The 15,152-nt window shown below is 44.9% G+C and overlaps 1 protein-coding gene across 1 annotated transcript; it reads left to right on the top strand.

Annotated features, from left to right (window-relative positions):
- Nucleotides 1-595: 595 nt before the first annotated feature.
- LOC120052111 (fibronectin type III domain-containing protein 7-like) lies at nucleotides 596-6,110 on the top strand. The gene is made up of 11 exons (XM_038998961.1): nucleotides 596-815; nucleotides 1,161-1,421; nucleotides 2,115-2,372; nucleotides 2,640-2,894; nucleotides 3,187-3,441; nucleotides 3,776-4,033; nucleotides 4,217-4,474; nucleotides 4,664-4,918; nucleotides 5,296-5,556; nucleotides 5,887-5,916; nucleotides 6,079-6,110. The coding sequence occupies exons 1-11, from the start codon at nucleotides 596-598 to the stop codon at nucleotides 6,108-6,110; spliced, it is 2,343 nt and encodes a 780-aa protein (XP_038854889.1).
- The last annotated feature ends 9,042 nt before the right edge of the window (nucleotides 6,111-15,152 follow it).

Here is a 15,152-nt window from a genome sequence, read left to right as displayed (position 1 = left end):
TTTACTGTGAAGCTATATACCTGTGCTATTTGTGTAGGACATAGCATATATTTCAAATACATTACTATTGCAATAACATCAGAAGAACATGAATAGTCTGTTGGAGGAAAAGGAATGAGCTATCTAGAGAGAACACTGCCTTATTGACTGGCATACCTGTCATCAGGTGTAAGATTAACCTTGAGTAGGGAACATTTTATAAAACTTCTCATGGTATGAACATTGTGTAATGTAATTTTTTTTACATTGCCTTAAATTATTATATATATTTTTTTCTGTTTTTACTTCCTTATCTGTTTTTACTTCCAGAGTTCAGCTTCATCAGGTAAAACATTTATATTTTTGTCACATTACATGTACATTCCTAAACAGTCTACATTTTTCAACTGCAGAAAATGATGGTCGGATGAAAGTGGATTAAAATAATCCTGATTATTACACTGGAATTATCATGTAATTGTAGTACATGTATGCAATAGTAGTGCTGTAATAGTTTCTAATTTGATCCAGACATTAACCCAGTATTTGACAGTGATTCTGTCTCTCACATCATATAGAAATCACAGTGTCGATATTCACCGTAACATCTAAGAGTATGACCGTGCAGTGGAGCAGATGCTCAGGAGCCAGTTCCTACAAGATCACAGCAACCTCCAAGAACTCCCTGGATGCCTCAGCCTTCGCCCAGTTCGGTGCCAACTCTGTGATGGGCTCCATCAACTCTCTAACCCCCAACAACATGTACATCATCAGGGCTGAGGCCATGGATAACAGCCTGAATGTTTTGAGCCAGGCTGAAGTAGAAGAGACCACCGGTAAATCAGTGTCTCCTATGTGACCCTAAGGAGATGATGGTGAAACAACAGGCTATACATTATGTTGTGATCTCGTAACATTCTGTTATTAATCTCCGCTCCAGGGCCAGTTCTGTTTTTCTCTCCCATCAGCGCTATAAGGGAATATAGAAAATCTGTCCTTAGAGCAATGTTAAGGGACAACCTCTCATAAGAAATCTGAAGTATATTATAACAGTTGGCTTATAGTGAAAATGAATACCAGTTATGATTATTGTGGTGTAACTGGTTACAATCCTTACATTTTCATGTGGGTATCTCCTTAAGTAAGTTTCAACAATTCCCTCTTCTTGTTTTTTTCTGTAGCTTCTGAGGTGCCCACCATCAACATGGCAACATCAAAACAGAGTGAGAGCATGACCGTGGAGTTCACTCAGGTGTCCGGTGCCACTTCCTACATCCTGCGTGCCGAGACCGCCGACATGTCCTTCTTCTGCGAAACCAAGGTGTCCTCTTCCCCTGGGACCGTGCTCAACCTTCAGGCCTACACCGACTACACTCTCAGTGTCATGTCCGTCAACAGCGGAGGCAGAAGCCAGCCTTCCCTCCCTGTGGTAGCAAAGACAGGTATTGTCCCTTGTACCTCACATTCACATTCACCGTCTGTTGGGGAAAGAAAAAAAACACAAGATTATGAAAGCCTAGTATAAAGAAATGAGTCATTGATAGGGAAAACAGTAACAACCTTTATCTCCAGTGCCCCCACCATAAGTCACTCGATCTCTTTGCTGAAGTAAATGAACCAAAGCCAGGAAGAGGATTGTAGCTACATACCTGACCTTAAAAACCTGATTTCAGATGAGGTATTGCAAATCCGGTACTTTCCTCTATTAGTGAGATGCTCTTGCTGCCCTGAGGAGGGACGTATCCGCTGTAATTATATCTGACCCCTCTCCATACACAAAGAATAAACCTAACTGGGTTGACAACTGAGAACACTGCGTTGGTTACCCTGGGAATAGGACCTGAGTTAGTCAGCCTATCGGATATCTTCATGTACCAAAACAAGCCACCAGCAGTTTCATCCTATTGTGTTGTGGTTTGACCTTCTTTAGAAGGCAGCGGAGAGGGAGAGAATTTTGATCGTCTCAAATCTCAGTCATATAGTACATTGTAAAGTGATCCCACAGAACAGAAAATACACTTTAGAGCTTTCTGAATGATATCACACAATTAAAAGGCAAACCATGAACACCACCAACACAGACAAACAAATACACTCTCTACATAACATGTCTCATTGCTGTCTCTCTCCTAAAGTGGTTGCTGCGCCCAAGCTCAACTCCACCTCTCCCAGCAATGACACCATTGTGGTGGGGTGGGAGCCTGTGGACCACGTTTTCCTATACACCATTAGCATCATCATGGAGGGCTCAGACAGCAGGGTGAAGCTCAACACCACTGACACCAGTGTGACCTTCTCTGGCCTGGAGGCTGGGACAACCTATTGCATCAAGGGCAACGCTTGGGACTCCGAGAAAAGACAGGGAGACGACTTCACCGTCTGCCAAATCACACGTAAGGAAGAGAGGGGGATTTTTGGTTAGCAAGTACACTCTTCAGTGTTAGACTGCACTGTTACATTTTCTTCAGAAAATTGACCTTATCTAGCTTTATTTAACTTTCAGTAAATGAGGCTTTTTCAAGACCTGATAGGGATAGGGTGGAGCAAATGGCAAGCAAGAGCACCAATTTGTGCAGTATATTTGTAAGCACGTTTAGGATTCATCTAGGTCTGTACCTAATTGTGTGTGTGCTCATGTTGTTTCTCTCTCCTCCCTCCAGGTCCATGCATCCCTGTGCTCACTGAGTTGGAGGTGAGGATGGTGGGCTCTGAGGCTGGTCTGTCTGTGTCCTGGGCTCCATCTCAGGGGGCAGGGGAGTACCTGGCCTTCAGCTCCGAGGGGCTGAACTGTACCTCTACCACCGGCGCCTGCACCCTGGCCCCCGTGGGGTGTGGCCAGAGACACACCGTCACCGTGACAGCCATCAACGAGGGAGGACCCAGCATCCCTTCTGCTCCTGAGGAGTTCATCACCTGTGAGTAGACATATCAATCAATCAGTCAATCAATCAATCAAACAAACAAATCGATTGTTTGTTTTACGGCAGGTTTGTGACATCTAGTAATAGAAGACACAAACCTGCTATGTAAAGCACAGCATATTGATACACTTCATCAACACGTGAGATGCATATGTAAGGTACTAACAACACAGGAATTCATTTCAAGTAACATGAATAACTTGACCTTTAGCCACTATTACAGACATGTACTAACCATATAATGAACATCTAATAACTGCACACCCTGCCGTGTGTTTCCCTTCAGTCCCCTGCCCACCAGAGCCTCTGCGTGTGGAGGAGACCAAGGCAGGTAATTGCTCTGTGTTGTGGGACGCCATTCCCTACACCGACACCTACGTGGCCTTCATCAAGAGGGATGATGGTCAGGAGGAGAGGTGCAACACCAGCTCCACCAGCTGTAACTATCACTGCCAGTGTGGATACACCTACCTGATGACTGTGTTCGCCTTCAGCCCGGCTGGATCCAGCCCACCGGGCCCCGTGCTCAACTACACCACCTGTACGTAGAAGCTTTACCTCTACAGTCTAGCGGTGTGCCGGTTCGAACCCGGTCATTCACATAACCACACACTCTGCCCAGAGACCCGGCACACATAATGTGCCTCTGAAATCACGCCATTAAAAAAAAACAACAGCTCACCCAAGTCTCATTCAGCTCATTGAATGGGGGATCTTAATAAATATGAATGCTGATCAATGTTCTTCAGATAGCCCACGTCAGTTCATATTGACAATGATATAAATACTGAAATAAATATATTCCATGTCTCTCTCTTTCTTTATCTCTTTCTTACTCTCTCCCCCTCTCTCTCTCTCTCTCTGTCCGTCCCCAGTACCCTGTTGTCCCGAGGATGTGTTCATCTCCCTGGCCTCCCCCGGCACCCTGGAGATCATGTGGTCAGCAGTGCGCGGGGCTGAGGTGTACGAGACGCGGGCGGTGGAAGGGTCAGAGGTCATCCTGTGTAACGACACGGCACCCGTGTGCGCTCTCTCCGACCTCACCTGTAACAGCCCCTACAGTGTGGTGGTGATCCCCTGTAATGAGATTAGAGGGTGCAACCACACCTGCAGATCACACACCAAGGAGACAGGTAACACAAACATATATTTTTTTAAATGCCACATAGACAAAGTGTCCGCTAACTAATCACATCATCAGTTTATTTGGATGAATGGGAAACATGATGTGTGTCATTACACCCACAGGTAAAAGATCACTATGACGCTAACCCTCCCCATGCCACTTCCTCTCTCCTTCACTTTCTCTTTCTCAGCTCCCTGTATGCCAGAGATCCTGAATGTGACCCAGATCAACACCACCAGTGTCAATGTCAGCTTTAGTGCTCCCAACAGAGCAGGTGCAACCTACAAAGTGAGCGTAGTGGCCCAGGACAACAGAAACACCTGCACTTCCAGAGGAACTTCCTGTGAGATACTTGACCTGCCCTGTGGCGAGGTCTATGAGGTCAGCGCCATAGCAACCACCACCGTGGGCGACAGTTTTCCCAGCTACAGTGTTCCACTGGAAACAGGTAGGGAACCATGGAAACCATATGAAGAAAGGGAAAGGTTTTGGTTAATTTGTTTGGACTACTGGTATCACTTGTTACTGGTGATGTTGTGGTGAACATTTTATAAAGTTGTTCATTCAGCTATCTGCAGATAGATTTAAAAAAATAAGTATACATTTCTCACAATTGTGCTTTCCATTCGTCCCCTAGCACCCTGTTGCCCGGCAACCCTTAACGTTGAACAGGTGACTCAGGCCATGACCAATGTCACCTGGTCGATGGCGAGAGGCACACACACCTACATGACCTCTCTGACCTCACCGAAAGGCAACGCCCGCTGCCACACCCTGGACACCCACTGCCTGATGGGATGCATCACCTGCGGAACAAACTACACCGTCAGCATGGAGGCCATCAGCCGCACTGGACACATGTCTGAGTGCACCTATCATGGCTTCTCATCCAGTGAGTGACAGATAGATTAATATATCCCAGCTTCTCATCCAATGAGTGAAAGACACAAGCACCTATCATAGCAACAATGGGACCACTGAGTCAGTGGAATGGAAAAATGGAAAACGTTCTAGGTGAATTACTGACTCTAGGTGAATTACTGACTCTAGGTGAATTACACTCTAGGTGAATTACTGACTCTAGGTGAATTACTGACTCTAGGTGAATTACTGACTCTAGATGAATTACACACAATTCATTTCTATAGCATTAAGTTACAGAAGAGTGTCAAAGTTTGATCATAGCCAAGTACATTTTAACATCCACATACCATTGCGCCCTGCACAGTTGCCACTCTAGTGCCTTACTGAACTATCTTTCCCTCCCAGGTGCTTGTTGTCCATCGGGCGTGAAGCTGTACAGGATGGCCAACAACACGCTGCGTGTATACTGGCGTTCCACTGGCGGTCTCCATAACTACACGGCCAAGATGGTTGGTAGCCAGTCCAACTACACCTGCACCCCTCCCCCCGGGGGCAACGCCTGTGAAGTGCCGGAGATCATGTGTGGGGACGTCTACAACGTAGTGGTGGCCCCTCTCACCCAGGACGGAGCCATGGTCCAGTTCTGCCCCCAGAGGATGTACTCAGGTAGGCTACTCAATACCACAATACCACTTGAAAGATCTACATAGATAATCTAAAAGGAAATTACATTTCAGTCAAGTTCATTTTTCTGTGTTTGTATAGCATGGTTTTACAAAGTCATTGGCATATACCAGATTATTATCCTCTCTAGGTTCCTTCCTAGGTTCTGGCCTTTCTAGGGAGTTTTTCCTAGCTACCATGCTTCTACACCTGCATTGCTTGCTGTTTGGGGTTTTAGGCTGGGTTTCTGTACAGCACTTTGTGACATCAGCTGATGTAAGAAGGGCTTTACAAATACATTTGATTGATTAACATATTCTTGTCTGATTTCAGTTTCCTGCTCGGGAAGCAATGTTGGAATGGGTATGTTTTTGAGTACTTTTTCATAAATGATCTGTAGCCTAGTATTGGTTTTTACAGACTCAAGCCTATGGTATTTTGTGGGATAAAATGGAGGGGAAATTATGCATCAGTGCAAAATGTATTCACTTCTCTAACATTTCTCAAATATATTCTTTCCCACAGTAATCTATCGAGGAAAGAGAAGTCTGGACTAGCAGATGGTATGTATCATGCAATTTCTCATCAGCTTGAATCAGAGCACCTCTAGTACACAATCCAAACATACACTCATAATACTATAACTACTGCATTTACCATTATCTCCCAAAGTAGCTCCCGTGTCATCCCAGCTGAACACACTCTAGGAATAAATAGCCTTTGAGTGGCGGATCGAATCACAGCAGAGCACAACAGGAAGCATTAAACTGAATTTATGGGTCAATAAAAAACGTCCCCACCATGTCAGAGTGAATAGGGTTTTCAGCCATAGACCTTTATATACAGTATTTATATGTTTTATTGTCACATACACATTTCACTGTACCTATCCAGTGTACCAGGTATGAAGGTAAAACCCAGATGAATTAACAACGGGTTAATAATCCAACAGGTGCAGGCAATAGACAGGTCAAGGCTGGCAGGGGTCAGTAAACCAGAGGTGGGGCAACGGTACCGGACGACAGGCAGGCAAAGGTCAATAATCCAGAGGTGGGGCAAAGGTACAGGTCGGCAGGCAGGCTCAGAGGCAGGCAGAGTGGTCAGGCAGGCGGGCTCAGAGTCAGGACAGGCAAGGGTCAAAACCAGGAGGGTGAGAAAAAGACAGACTGGGAAAAGCAGGAGCTGAGAACAAAAACACTGGTTGACTTGACAGACAGACAAACAGAGAACACAGGTATAAATACACAGGGGATAATGGGGAAGATGGGCGACACCTGGAGGGGGGTGCAGACAATCACAAAGACAGGTGCAACAGATCAGGGTGTGACAAGGTGTTATTTTACAGAGACCGCCATAGTACAGTTGAAGTAACATAATCGATACAGGGAAAATGAAACTTTCTATGAAATAGATAGTTGATATAAAACACTATTATGAGAATTACAAAAACTGACTCAGATAGCCACCTCCCTACTACAAGTCTCCACCTTACAACAGGAGCAGACTGGCCATCTGGCATTTCGTGCAAATGTTTTGCCCAATGGGCCTGTCTAACTTGTTTTTTTGGGGGGTTAAATTATAATTATCTGGCTAATAACACAGGCCTCAAGGGGAAAAAATGGTCCGGTGTGAGGGCCTCAAGATAAAAATGGGCTGGTATGTTAGAAATGCCATAGCCAATTTCTGGTCCTGCCTTACAATGACTAATGTGTGTAGGATGGGTGCCCAACAAATATACTCATATCTTTAGAGTGTAAATGTGAGTCCTATGGAGTGCATTGCTGTAATGGTTCTCTCGGGATTAAGAGCAGCAGTTTCCCTCTGCTGGTCATACACAGACATTGCAAGGAAGGCAACATTTTCACATTACATTTGAGTTCACAGTGAAATTTTCACTTGACTCTTTAAAAGTCAACTGCCCCTTAGAACAGCTCCGTGAAATCAGCAACATCATGCAAAAAGCTTCAAAATAAAATTCCTCCCTCTACTTGAACACAAGTTCACAAATCGTAGTATATTTTGCCTGTTTTAAAGGGCTAATCAGCAGCTGCTACATCCATTTTTGGACATATAAATGAATTGTATGTACCCATTGATACTTGAAGAATATAACTTATAAATGCCTCATAAGTTTAGTTCAAATGTCTTACCCCATCAGAACCCAAAATATAAGCTTTTTTTTACTCCAATGTTAGTAAACAAAGAAAATGTAAACAAATAAAATATAGCCTCAAAACATGGTTAAAACTATAACATTGATATCATTGATGGTCATTCCTTGCATCCATAGCTCTGTCTATGAATTTGAGTGACACAATTTCTCCAGCCCCATACCTCAGCTTTTTACTGAACCAGGGGCGGGGAAGCCGCTTTGCTGTTTCTACTGCTGATTGCTGCTTTAAGATGCGTCTGTTTCTCTAATCCTACCCTCTACCTTTCATGCTATTTCAGAGCTATTGAGGCTTATTGTTGAGTTCTAGTGGTTATTTGTAAATAGGCGCTCTGTCAAGGTGGGTAAATGAAATAAAATATGCAATCAGTACATGTTCAAAAACATAATTAACATTATGTAAATCAGGGGACAACAAAATGTGTATTAAAAAAGCAGTGCTAAATATGAATTAGTTGAAAAGGAATTAATGATTGGAAGTTCAATAATCTTCATGAAATAATATCTGAGTAATAGTTGAATTTTTATTCCGCTAGATGACACTGTCCCCCATGCTGCTCCCAGTCAGAGGTCTGAGGATTCAGAAACAAAATAGTTTATGCTCTTGAAACGCATCTGTGCATTGGTAGATCAGTTCTGTTACACTGCTATAAACTTATTATTACTGTTACAGAATGTTATAGACACTTTTAACATTATAAATTGTTATTACATTGTTAAAACGACAGACCTACACTGTGAAAGTCTTTAGATTCTTTCAAATTAATATTTGTTTGAAAAGTTTACATCAATTGGAAAGGCAGCACTTACACTACCGTTCAAAAGTTTGGGGTCACTTAGAAATGTCCTTGTTTTTGAAAGAAAAGCACATTTTTTTGTTCATTAAAATAACATCAAATTGATCAGAGATACAGTGTAAACATTGTTAATGTTGTAAATGACTATTGTAGCTGGAAACGGATGATTTTTAATGGAATATCTACATAGGTGTACAGAGGCCCATTATCAGCAACCATCACTGCTGTGTTCCAATGGCACGTTATGTTAGCTAATCCAAGTTTATCATTTTAAAAGGCTAATTGATCATCAGAAAACCCTTTTGCAATTATGTTAGCACAGCTGAAAACTGTAGTGCTGATTATAGAAGCAATAAAACTGGCCTTCTTTAGTTGAGTATCTGGAGCATCAGCATTTGTGGGTTCGATTACAGGCTCAAAATGGCCAGAACCAAAGCCCTTTCTTCTGAAACTCGTCAGTCTATTCTTGTTCTGAGAAATGAAGGCTATTCCATGCAAGAAATTGCCATGAAACTGAAGATCTCATATAACGCTGTGTACTACTCCCTTCATAGAACAGCGAAAAACTGCCTCTAACCAGAATAGAAAGAGGAGTGGGAGGCCCCAGTCGAAGGCCTTAAAGACAATTTCAGTATATTCAGAGACAATGATCAGCACTACAACGTTTTTATGGTTATTACTTGGCCTTGGTTATTACTTGACCTTACTGGTAATCTCTGAACATCTTGACTGACGATCTTGCCTTAATGGCCACGCGTACTCATGAAATCTTCACCCGGCAAAGCCAGAAGAGGACTTTGCCACCCCTCCAAGCCTGGTTCCTCTCTAGGTTTGTTCTTAGGTTCCTGCCTTCTGGGGAGATTTTCTTAGCCACTGTGCTTCTACATTGCTTGCTCTTTGGGGTTTTTGGCTGAGTATCTGTAAAGCACTGTAAAGATCTTTATAAAATACATTTGATTGATTGATCTACACGTTTGCTTCTGTACCATTTAAACTAAATAAGTTATAGCACTATACAGCTATTTGCTACTGTATTATTAATTATATACATTTGTTGCCACTAAAGGGGGCGATGTAGAATCCCCAGACACTCTGTTTACAGGATCTGGTGTCATACTATGAAGATTTATGTAATTCGATAGTTTTTTGGAGGAAAACCTATTGTCAACTGTTCCCAAAACATTTTCATTATAGCAAAATACAGCTATTTGCCACTGTATTGTTAATTCTATAGAAGTTGTCTCCTATAAAGGGGGGTGATTTGGAGTCCTCAGACACCCCGCTAATCAGATCTGGTGACAAACTATGAAGATTTGCAATCAGTGATTGATATGGAGGGGGACTGGAAGGCCTTCATGGCAAAATCACTGATATCAAATAATTTGACAAATGCTCCAACATCCTCTTCTATACACGTGAGAGCGAGAGAGAGCAAGAAAGAGAGAAAAGGTTGAAACAGCAGGTCCCAGACAAGGTATCCACTGGGCACAGACGTCAATTCAACGTCTATTCCACGTTGGTTCAACGTAATTTCATTGAAATGACATTGAAACAACGTTGATTCAGCTAGCGTGTGCCCAGTGGGTAGCATGCCCGGTGAAACAGGTCAGGGGTCCACAGCGGCAGGCAGAACAGCAGAACTGGATCCACAGATCACGTGAACATAATGTTGTTAGGTTCACAATGCCTCTTAGAACCAACTTCTCTTATTTTAAATGGTTATGAGTCAGAAACATGAATTCTGGTGTCAAAATGTACTACAAGGTGTTAATAGGATAATTTGGGTCATAAAGTCAGTCTTGTCCAAAACTGAGTTCTGTGAGTTCGTCACCACTTACTGGAGGGTTGGGTATGGATTATGATCATGTCCACTTGCCCAGTGTCCACTAACACAAGAGAAGCAGCTGTGCTGATTGCACTCCATCTAGCCTCTGCTGAGTCTCCAACAACCAGATGTTCCGGCTTTCAAAGGAAGTGGAAAGAGAGCCTGTGACTTGACTTCCGCTTTGGGTAGTGCTAAGCAATTAACCAAAATGTTGGTTATTTTAACTTTTTTAACCAATGTGCATAGGTGCTTGACTTGGACTGAAATAGTTGCCGGTACAATTGTTTGGTGCCAGTACCGTTTATATTAAAGTGCAGGAGCTCCTGCCCAAGTCAAGTACTGTGCTTAGGTAAAAAGACCAATAATGTCCATTTGGAACACAGACAAGTAGAGCAAAATCTGATTGGGTGCCCACGCCCCCTGATATTCACCTGCAATTCTACATCATGAGCATTGTAACTGTGGCAGCTACAACAGGGAGCTCCATAATCTTTCTGCCACCGCGGCAGAATGAAGTTTATGACTGGTTTAGTAAGGGACCGGGACCAAGGCGATTGGATGCGCTTTTGTAAAGAAACGCCCCTCATGATTAAAGGGGAGTGCAGCCACGGCACATTGGACAGGCACAGCATCATTTCTCAAAGTTTGTACAGACAGATTGAATATCATTATAGAAGAGGTGCATAAAATGCATCCTCCAATTGCAACATCTGCCTATACGCCCACAAATCTTGTTTCATTTTCCCCAAAATATTTGTAATACCTTCACACCAAGTTAGGCATACCTAATATCAAAATAGGCCATTATCACTGTAAATTGTGAATGATAATTCTTCACGTTTTACCGGTGAAATAGCCAAACTGCATGCCAATCATTTGATCTCAATCAGTTTAATGGGAATATGCATTTAGATCTTCTTGAATAACTGTTTCGTGAGCAAATTAAAGCGCGTGGAGTTAACAAACTATTACCATTTCTTGTAGGCCTATTTTGTTTCAATCAAAGCCTGCACGCGTTAAGTTTTGGCTGCGTGAGAAAAAAAATATAGAATATTCAGCTTCAGATAAGAAATGACTGAGGTGTTTTCGTAAACCACACCATTGCCTCGTTTTATATCACATTCCAATGATAAAACTGGGGGGGACAAATGCAATTTCAGAATGTGTGTGTGTGTGTGTGGGGGGGGGGGGCATGGCCCCGTCCCCAGTGAAAGTTGCGCCCCTGCTTATATGTTACTATATTCGGATCTGTTATGTAAAATACTAATGAATCATTATGTGATCTTGCGAGAATCTGATTCAGCTTTGATTTAACTTTACTAAATGAGCAGCGAGCACCATTGTGAGAAGTGATCATCTTTTTATTTGTAGTAATAATAATAAGTGATGAGTAAGACTAGTAGGCGTAGGCAACTTCTTGATGAGGGTTATTTTAAGCGATTTGAGCGCTCTTCGAATTGTGGTGCTGAAAGGCAGCAGTGGTCACGTATCGTTCTGGGTTCCACTGCGCAAGGGGTCCATTGAGTTTTAGGAACTTCATGGCAGACACGCGGTGAATTGGATCCTAGATCTCGTTGGTGTGATAATAAGGACAGTACTCGGACAGTAGGGCGAGTTCAAGTGCGTTGTAGAAGACTCTTTCGAGGACAGCCGTTTTAGAAACCGCTGGTGGAGTTTTCTGCTTGGGATTTGGTCCACTCAGTGGTCAAGGCCCCGATCGATGGGTCTTTGCACACACGCCTACAGTTCATCGTTCGTGCCACCGCCATAGAGAAAAAAATACAGGGAAGAAACCACCATTTACAACCTGGTCTCAGAGCATTTCATATTATTCTGTACATAAATTCGAGATGCTCATTAATTTTCAATAACGTACGATATGTTATGAATTCTAGCTAGGTGGCTAAAGTGAGCTAGCTGGCTAACATTAGCTAGGCTAGGGGTTAAGTATTATTATTTATTTTTTTCACCTTTATTTAACCAGGTAGGCCAGTTGAGAACAAGTTCTCATTTGCAACTGCGACCTGGCCAAGATAAAGCATAGCAGTTCGACATATACAACAACACAGAGATAAATAAATAAATTAAGTATGGGGATGAGGTAGTTGGATGGGCTATTTACAGACGGCTATGTACAGGTGCAGTGATCTGTGAGCTGCTCTGACAGCTGGTGCTTAAAGCTAGTGAGGGAGATATGAGTCTCCAGCTTCAGTGATTTTTGCAGTTCGTCCCAGTCATTGGCAGCAGAGAACTGGAATGAAAGGCGGCCAAAGGAAGAATTGGCTTTGGGGGTGACCAGTGAGATATACCTGCTGGAGCGCGTGCTACGAGTGGGTGCTGCTATGGTGACCAGTGAGCTGAGATAAGGTGGGGTTTTACCTAGCAGAGACTTGTAGATGACCTGGAGCCAGTGGGTTTGGCGACGAGTATGAAGCGAGGGCCAGCCAACGAGAGCATACAGGTCGCAGTGGTGGGTAGTATATGGGGCTTTGGTGACAAAACGGATGGCACTGTGATAGACTGCATCCAGTTTGCTGAGTAGAGTGTTGGAGGCTATTTTGTAAATGACATCGCCGAAGTCGAGGATCGGTAGGATGGTCAGTTTTACGAGGGTATGTTTGGCAGCATGAGTGAAGGATGCTTTGTTGCAAAATAGGTTACGGAAAGGGTTATCTAACATGCTAAGTAGTTGCAAAGTAGATAAAAAGTAATAAGTAGTTTAAAGGTGAATTAGCTAAAATACTAAAGTTGTCCATGATAAGATTCAATCTCATAAATTTATGGTTGCTAGACGTTCATTTTATACAACCACCTTCCACCCCGAGCAACCACCCTACTGTAACGGCGTTCCTCCTCCTCTTCATCCGAAGAGGAGGAGCAGGGATTGAACCAAACTGCAGCGTTGTGAAATGACATGATATTTATTCAAACAAGACGAAAAACGAACTATACTTGATAATAAACAAAATAACAAAACGAATGTAGACCAACCTGAACATACGAACTTACAAAAACACGAAGAACGCACAACAGGAAAAATGACTACATAAAACGATGAACGAACGAAACAGTCCCGTATGGTGCAACAAACACTGACACAGGAAACAACCACCCACCAACAAACAGTGTGAAAACACCTACCTTAATATGACTCTCAATCAGAGGAAATGAAAACCACCTGCCTCTAATTGAAAGCCATATTAGGTCACCCTTTAAACCAACATAGAAACAGAAAACATAGACTGCCCACCCAAACTCACGTCCTGACCAACTAACACATACAAAACTAACAGAAAACAGGTCAGGAACGTGACATAACCCCCCCCTCAAGGTGCGAACTCCGGGCGCACCAGCACAAAGTCTAGGGGAGGGTCTGGGTGGGCATCTGACCACGGTGGTGGCTCAGGCTCTGGGCGAGGTCCCCACCCCACCATAGTCAATCCCAGCTTACGTCTCCCCCTTAGAATGACCACCCTCATCTTACACCCACTTAATTTTAATGGTAACCTTAATATAAGGGGCAGCACCGGGACAAGGGGCAGCACCGGGATAAGGTAGCTCAGGACAGAGATATAGCACAGGACAGAGAGGTAGGTCAGGATAGAGAGGTAGCTCAGGATAGAGGGGCAACTCTGGACTGAAGGGCAGCTCCGGACAGAGAGACAGCTCTGGACTGAGGGGCAGTTCTGGATAAATGGCCGCTCTGGGCTGAGGGGCAGCTCATGACTGGCTGACGGCTCTGGACGCTCATGGCTGGCTGACGGCTCTGGACGCTCATGGCTGGCTGACGGCTCTGGACGCTCATGGCTGGCTGACGGCTCTGGACGCTCATGGCTGGCTGACGGCTCTGGACGCTCATGGCTGGCTGACGGCTCTGGACGCTCATGGCTGGCTGACGGCTCTGGACGCTCATGGCTGGCTGACGGCTCTGGACGCTCATGGCTCGCTGACGGCTCTGGCAGATCCTGTCTGGTTGGCGGCTCTGGCAGATCCTGTCTGGTTGGCGGCTCTGGCAGATCCTGTCTGGTTGGCGGCTCTGGCAGATCCTGTCTGGTTGGCGGCTCTGGCAGATCCTGTCTGGTTGGCGGCTCTGGCAGATCCTGACTGACGAATGGCTCTAGCGGCTCCTGACTGACTAACGGCTCTGACGGCTCGTGACAGACGGGCGGCTCTAATGGCTCGGGACAGACGGATGGCTCAGACGGCGCTGGGGAGACGGATGGCTCAGACGGCGCTGGGGAGACGGATGGCTCAGACGGCGCTGGGGAGACGGATGGCTCAGACGGCGCTGGGGAGACGGATGGCTCAGACGGCGCTGAGGAGACGGATGGCTCAGATGGCGCTGAGGAGACGGATGGCTCAGATGGCGCTGCGGAGACGGATGGCTCAGATGGCGCTGCGGAGACGGATGGCTCTGGCTGATCCTGTCTGGCGGAAGGCTTTGGCTGCTCCTGTCTGGCGGAAGGCTCTAGCGGCTCCTGTCTGGCGGAAGGCTCTAGCGGCTCCTGTCTGGCGGAAGGCTCTGTAGGCTCATGGCAGACGGGCGGCTTTGCAGGCTCATGGCAGACGGGCGGCTTTGAAGGCTCAATACAGACGGGCAGTTCATGCGGCGCTTGGCAGACGGACAGTTCAGGCGCCGTTGGGCAGACGGCAGACTCTGGCCGGCTGAGACGCACTGTAGGCCTGGTACGTGGTGCCGGAACTGGAGGCACCGGACTGGAGACACGCACTTCAAGCCTAGTGCGGGGAGCAGGGACAGGGCACACTGACCTCTCGAAGCGCACTATAGGCCTGGTGCGTGGTACCG

Source organism: Salvelinus namaycush, chromosome 8, assembly GCF_016432855.1.
Source record: "Salvelinus namaycush isolate Seneca chromosome 8, SaNama_1.0, whole genome shotgun sequence".
Lineage (NCBI taxonomy): Eukaryota > Metazoa > Chordata > Actinopteri > Salmoniformes > Salmonidae > Salvelinus > Salvelinus namaycush.
The sequence above is the reverse complement of the archived record's forward strand: the minus strand, read 5'-3'. Positions and strand labels throughout refer to the sequence as shown.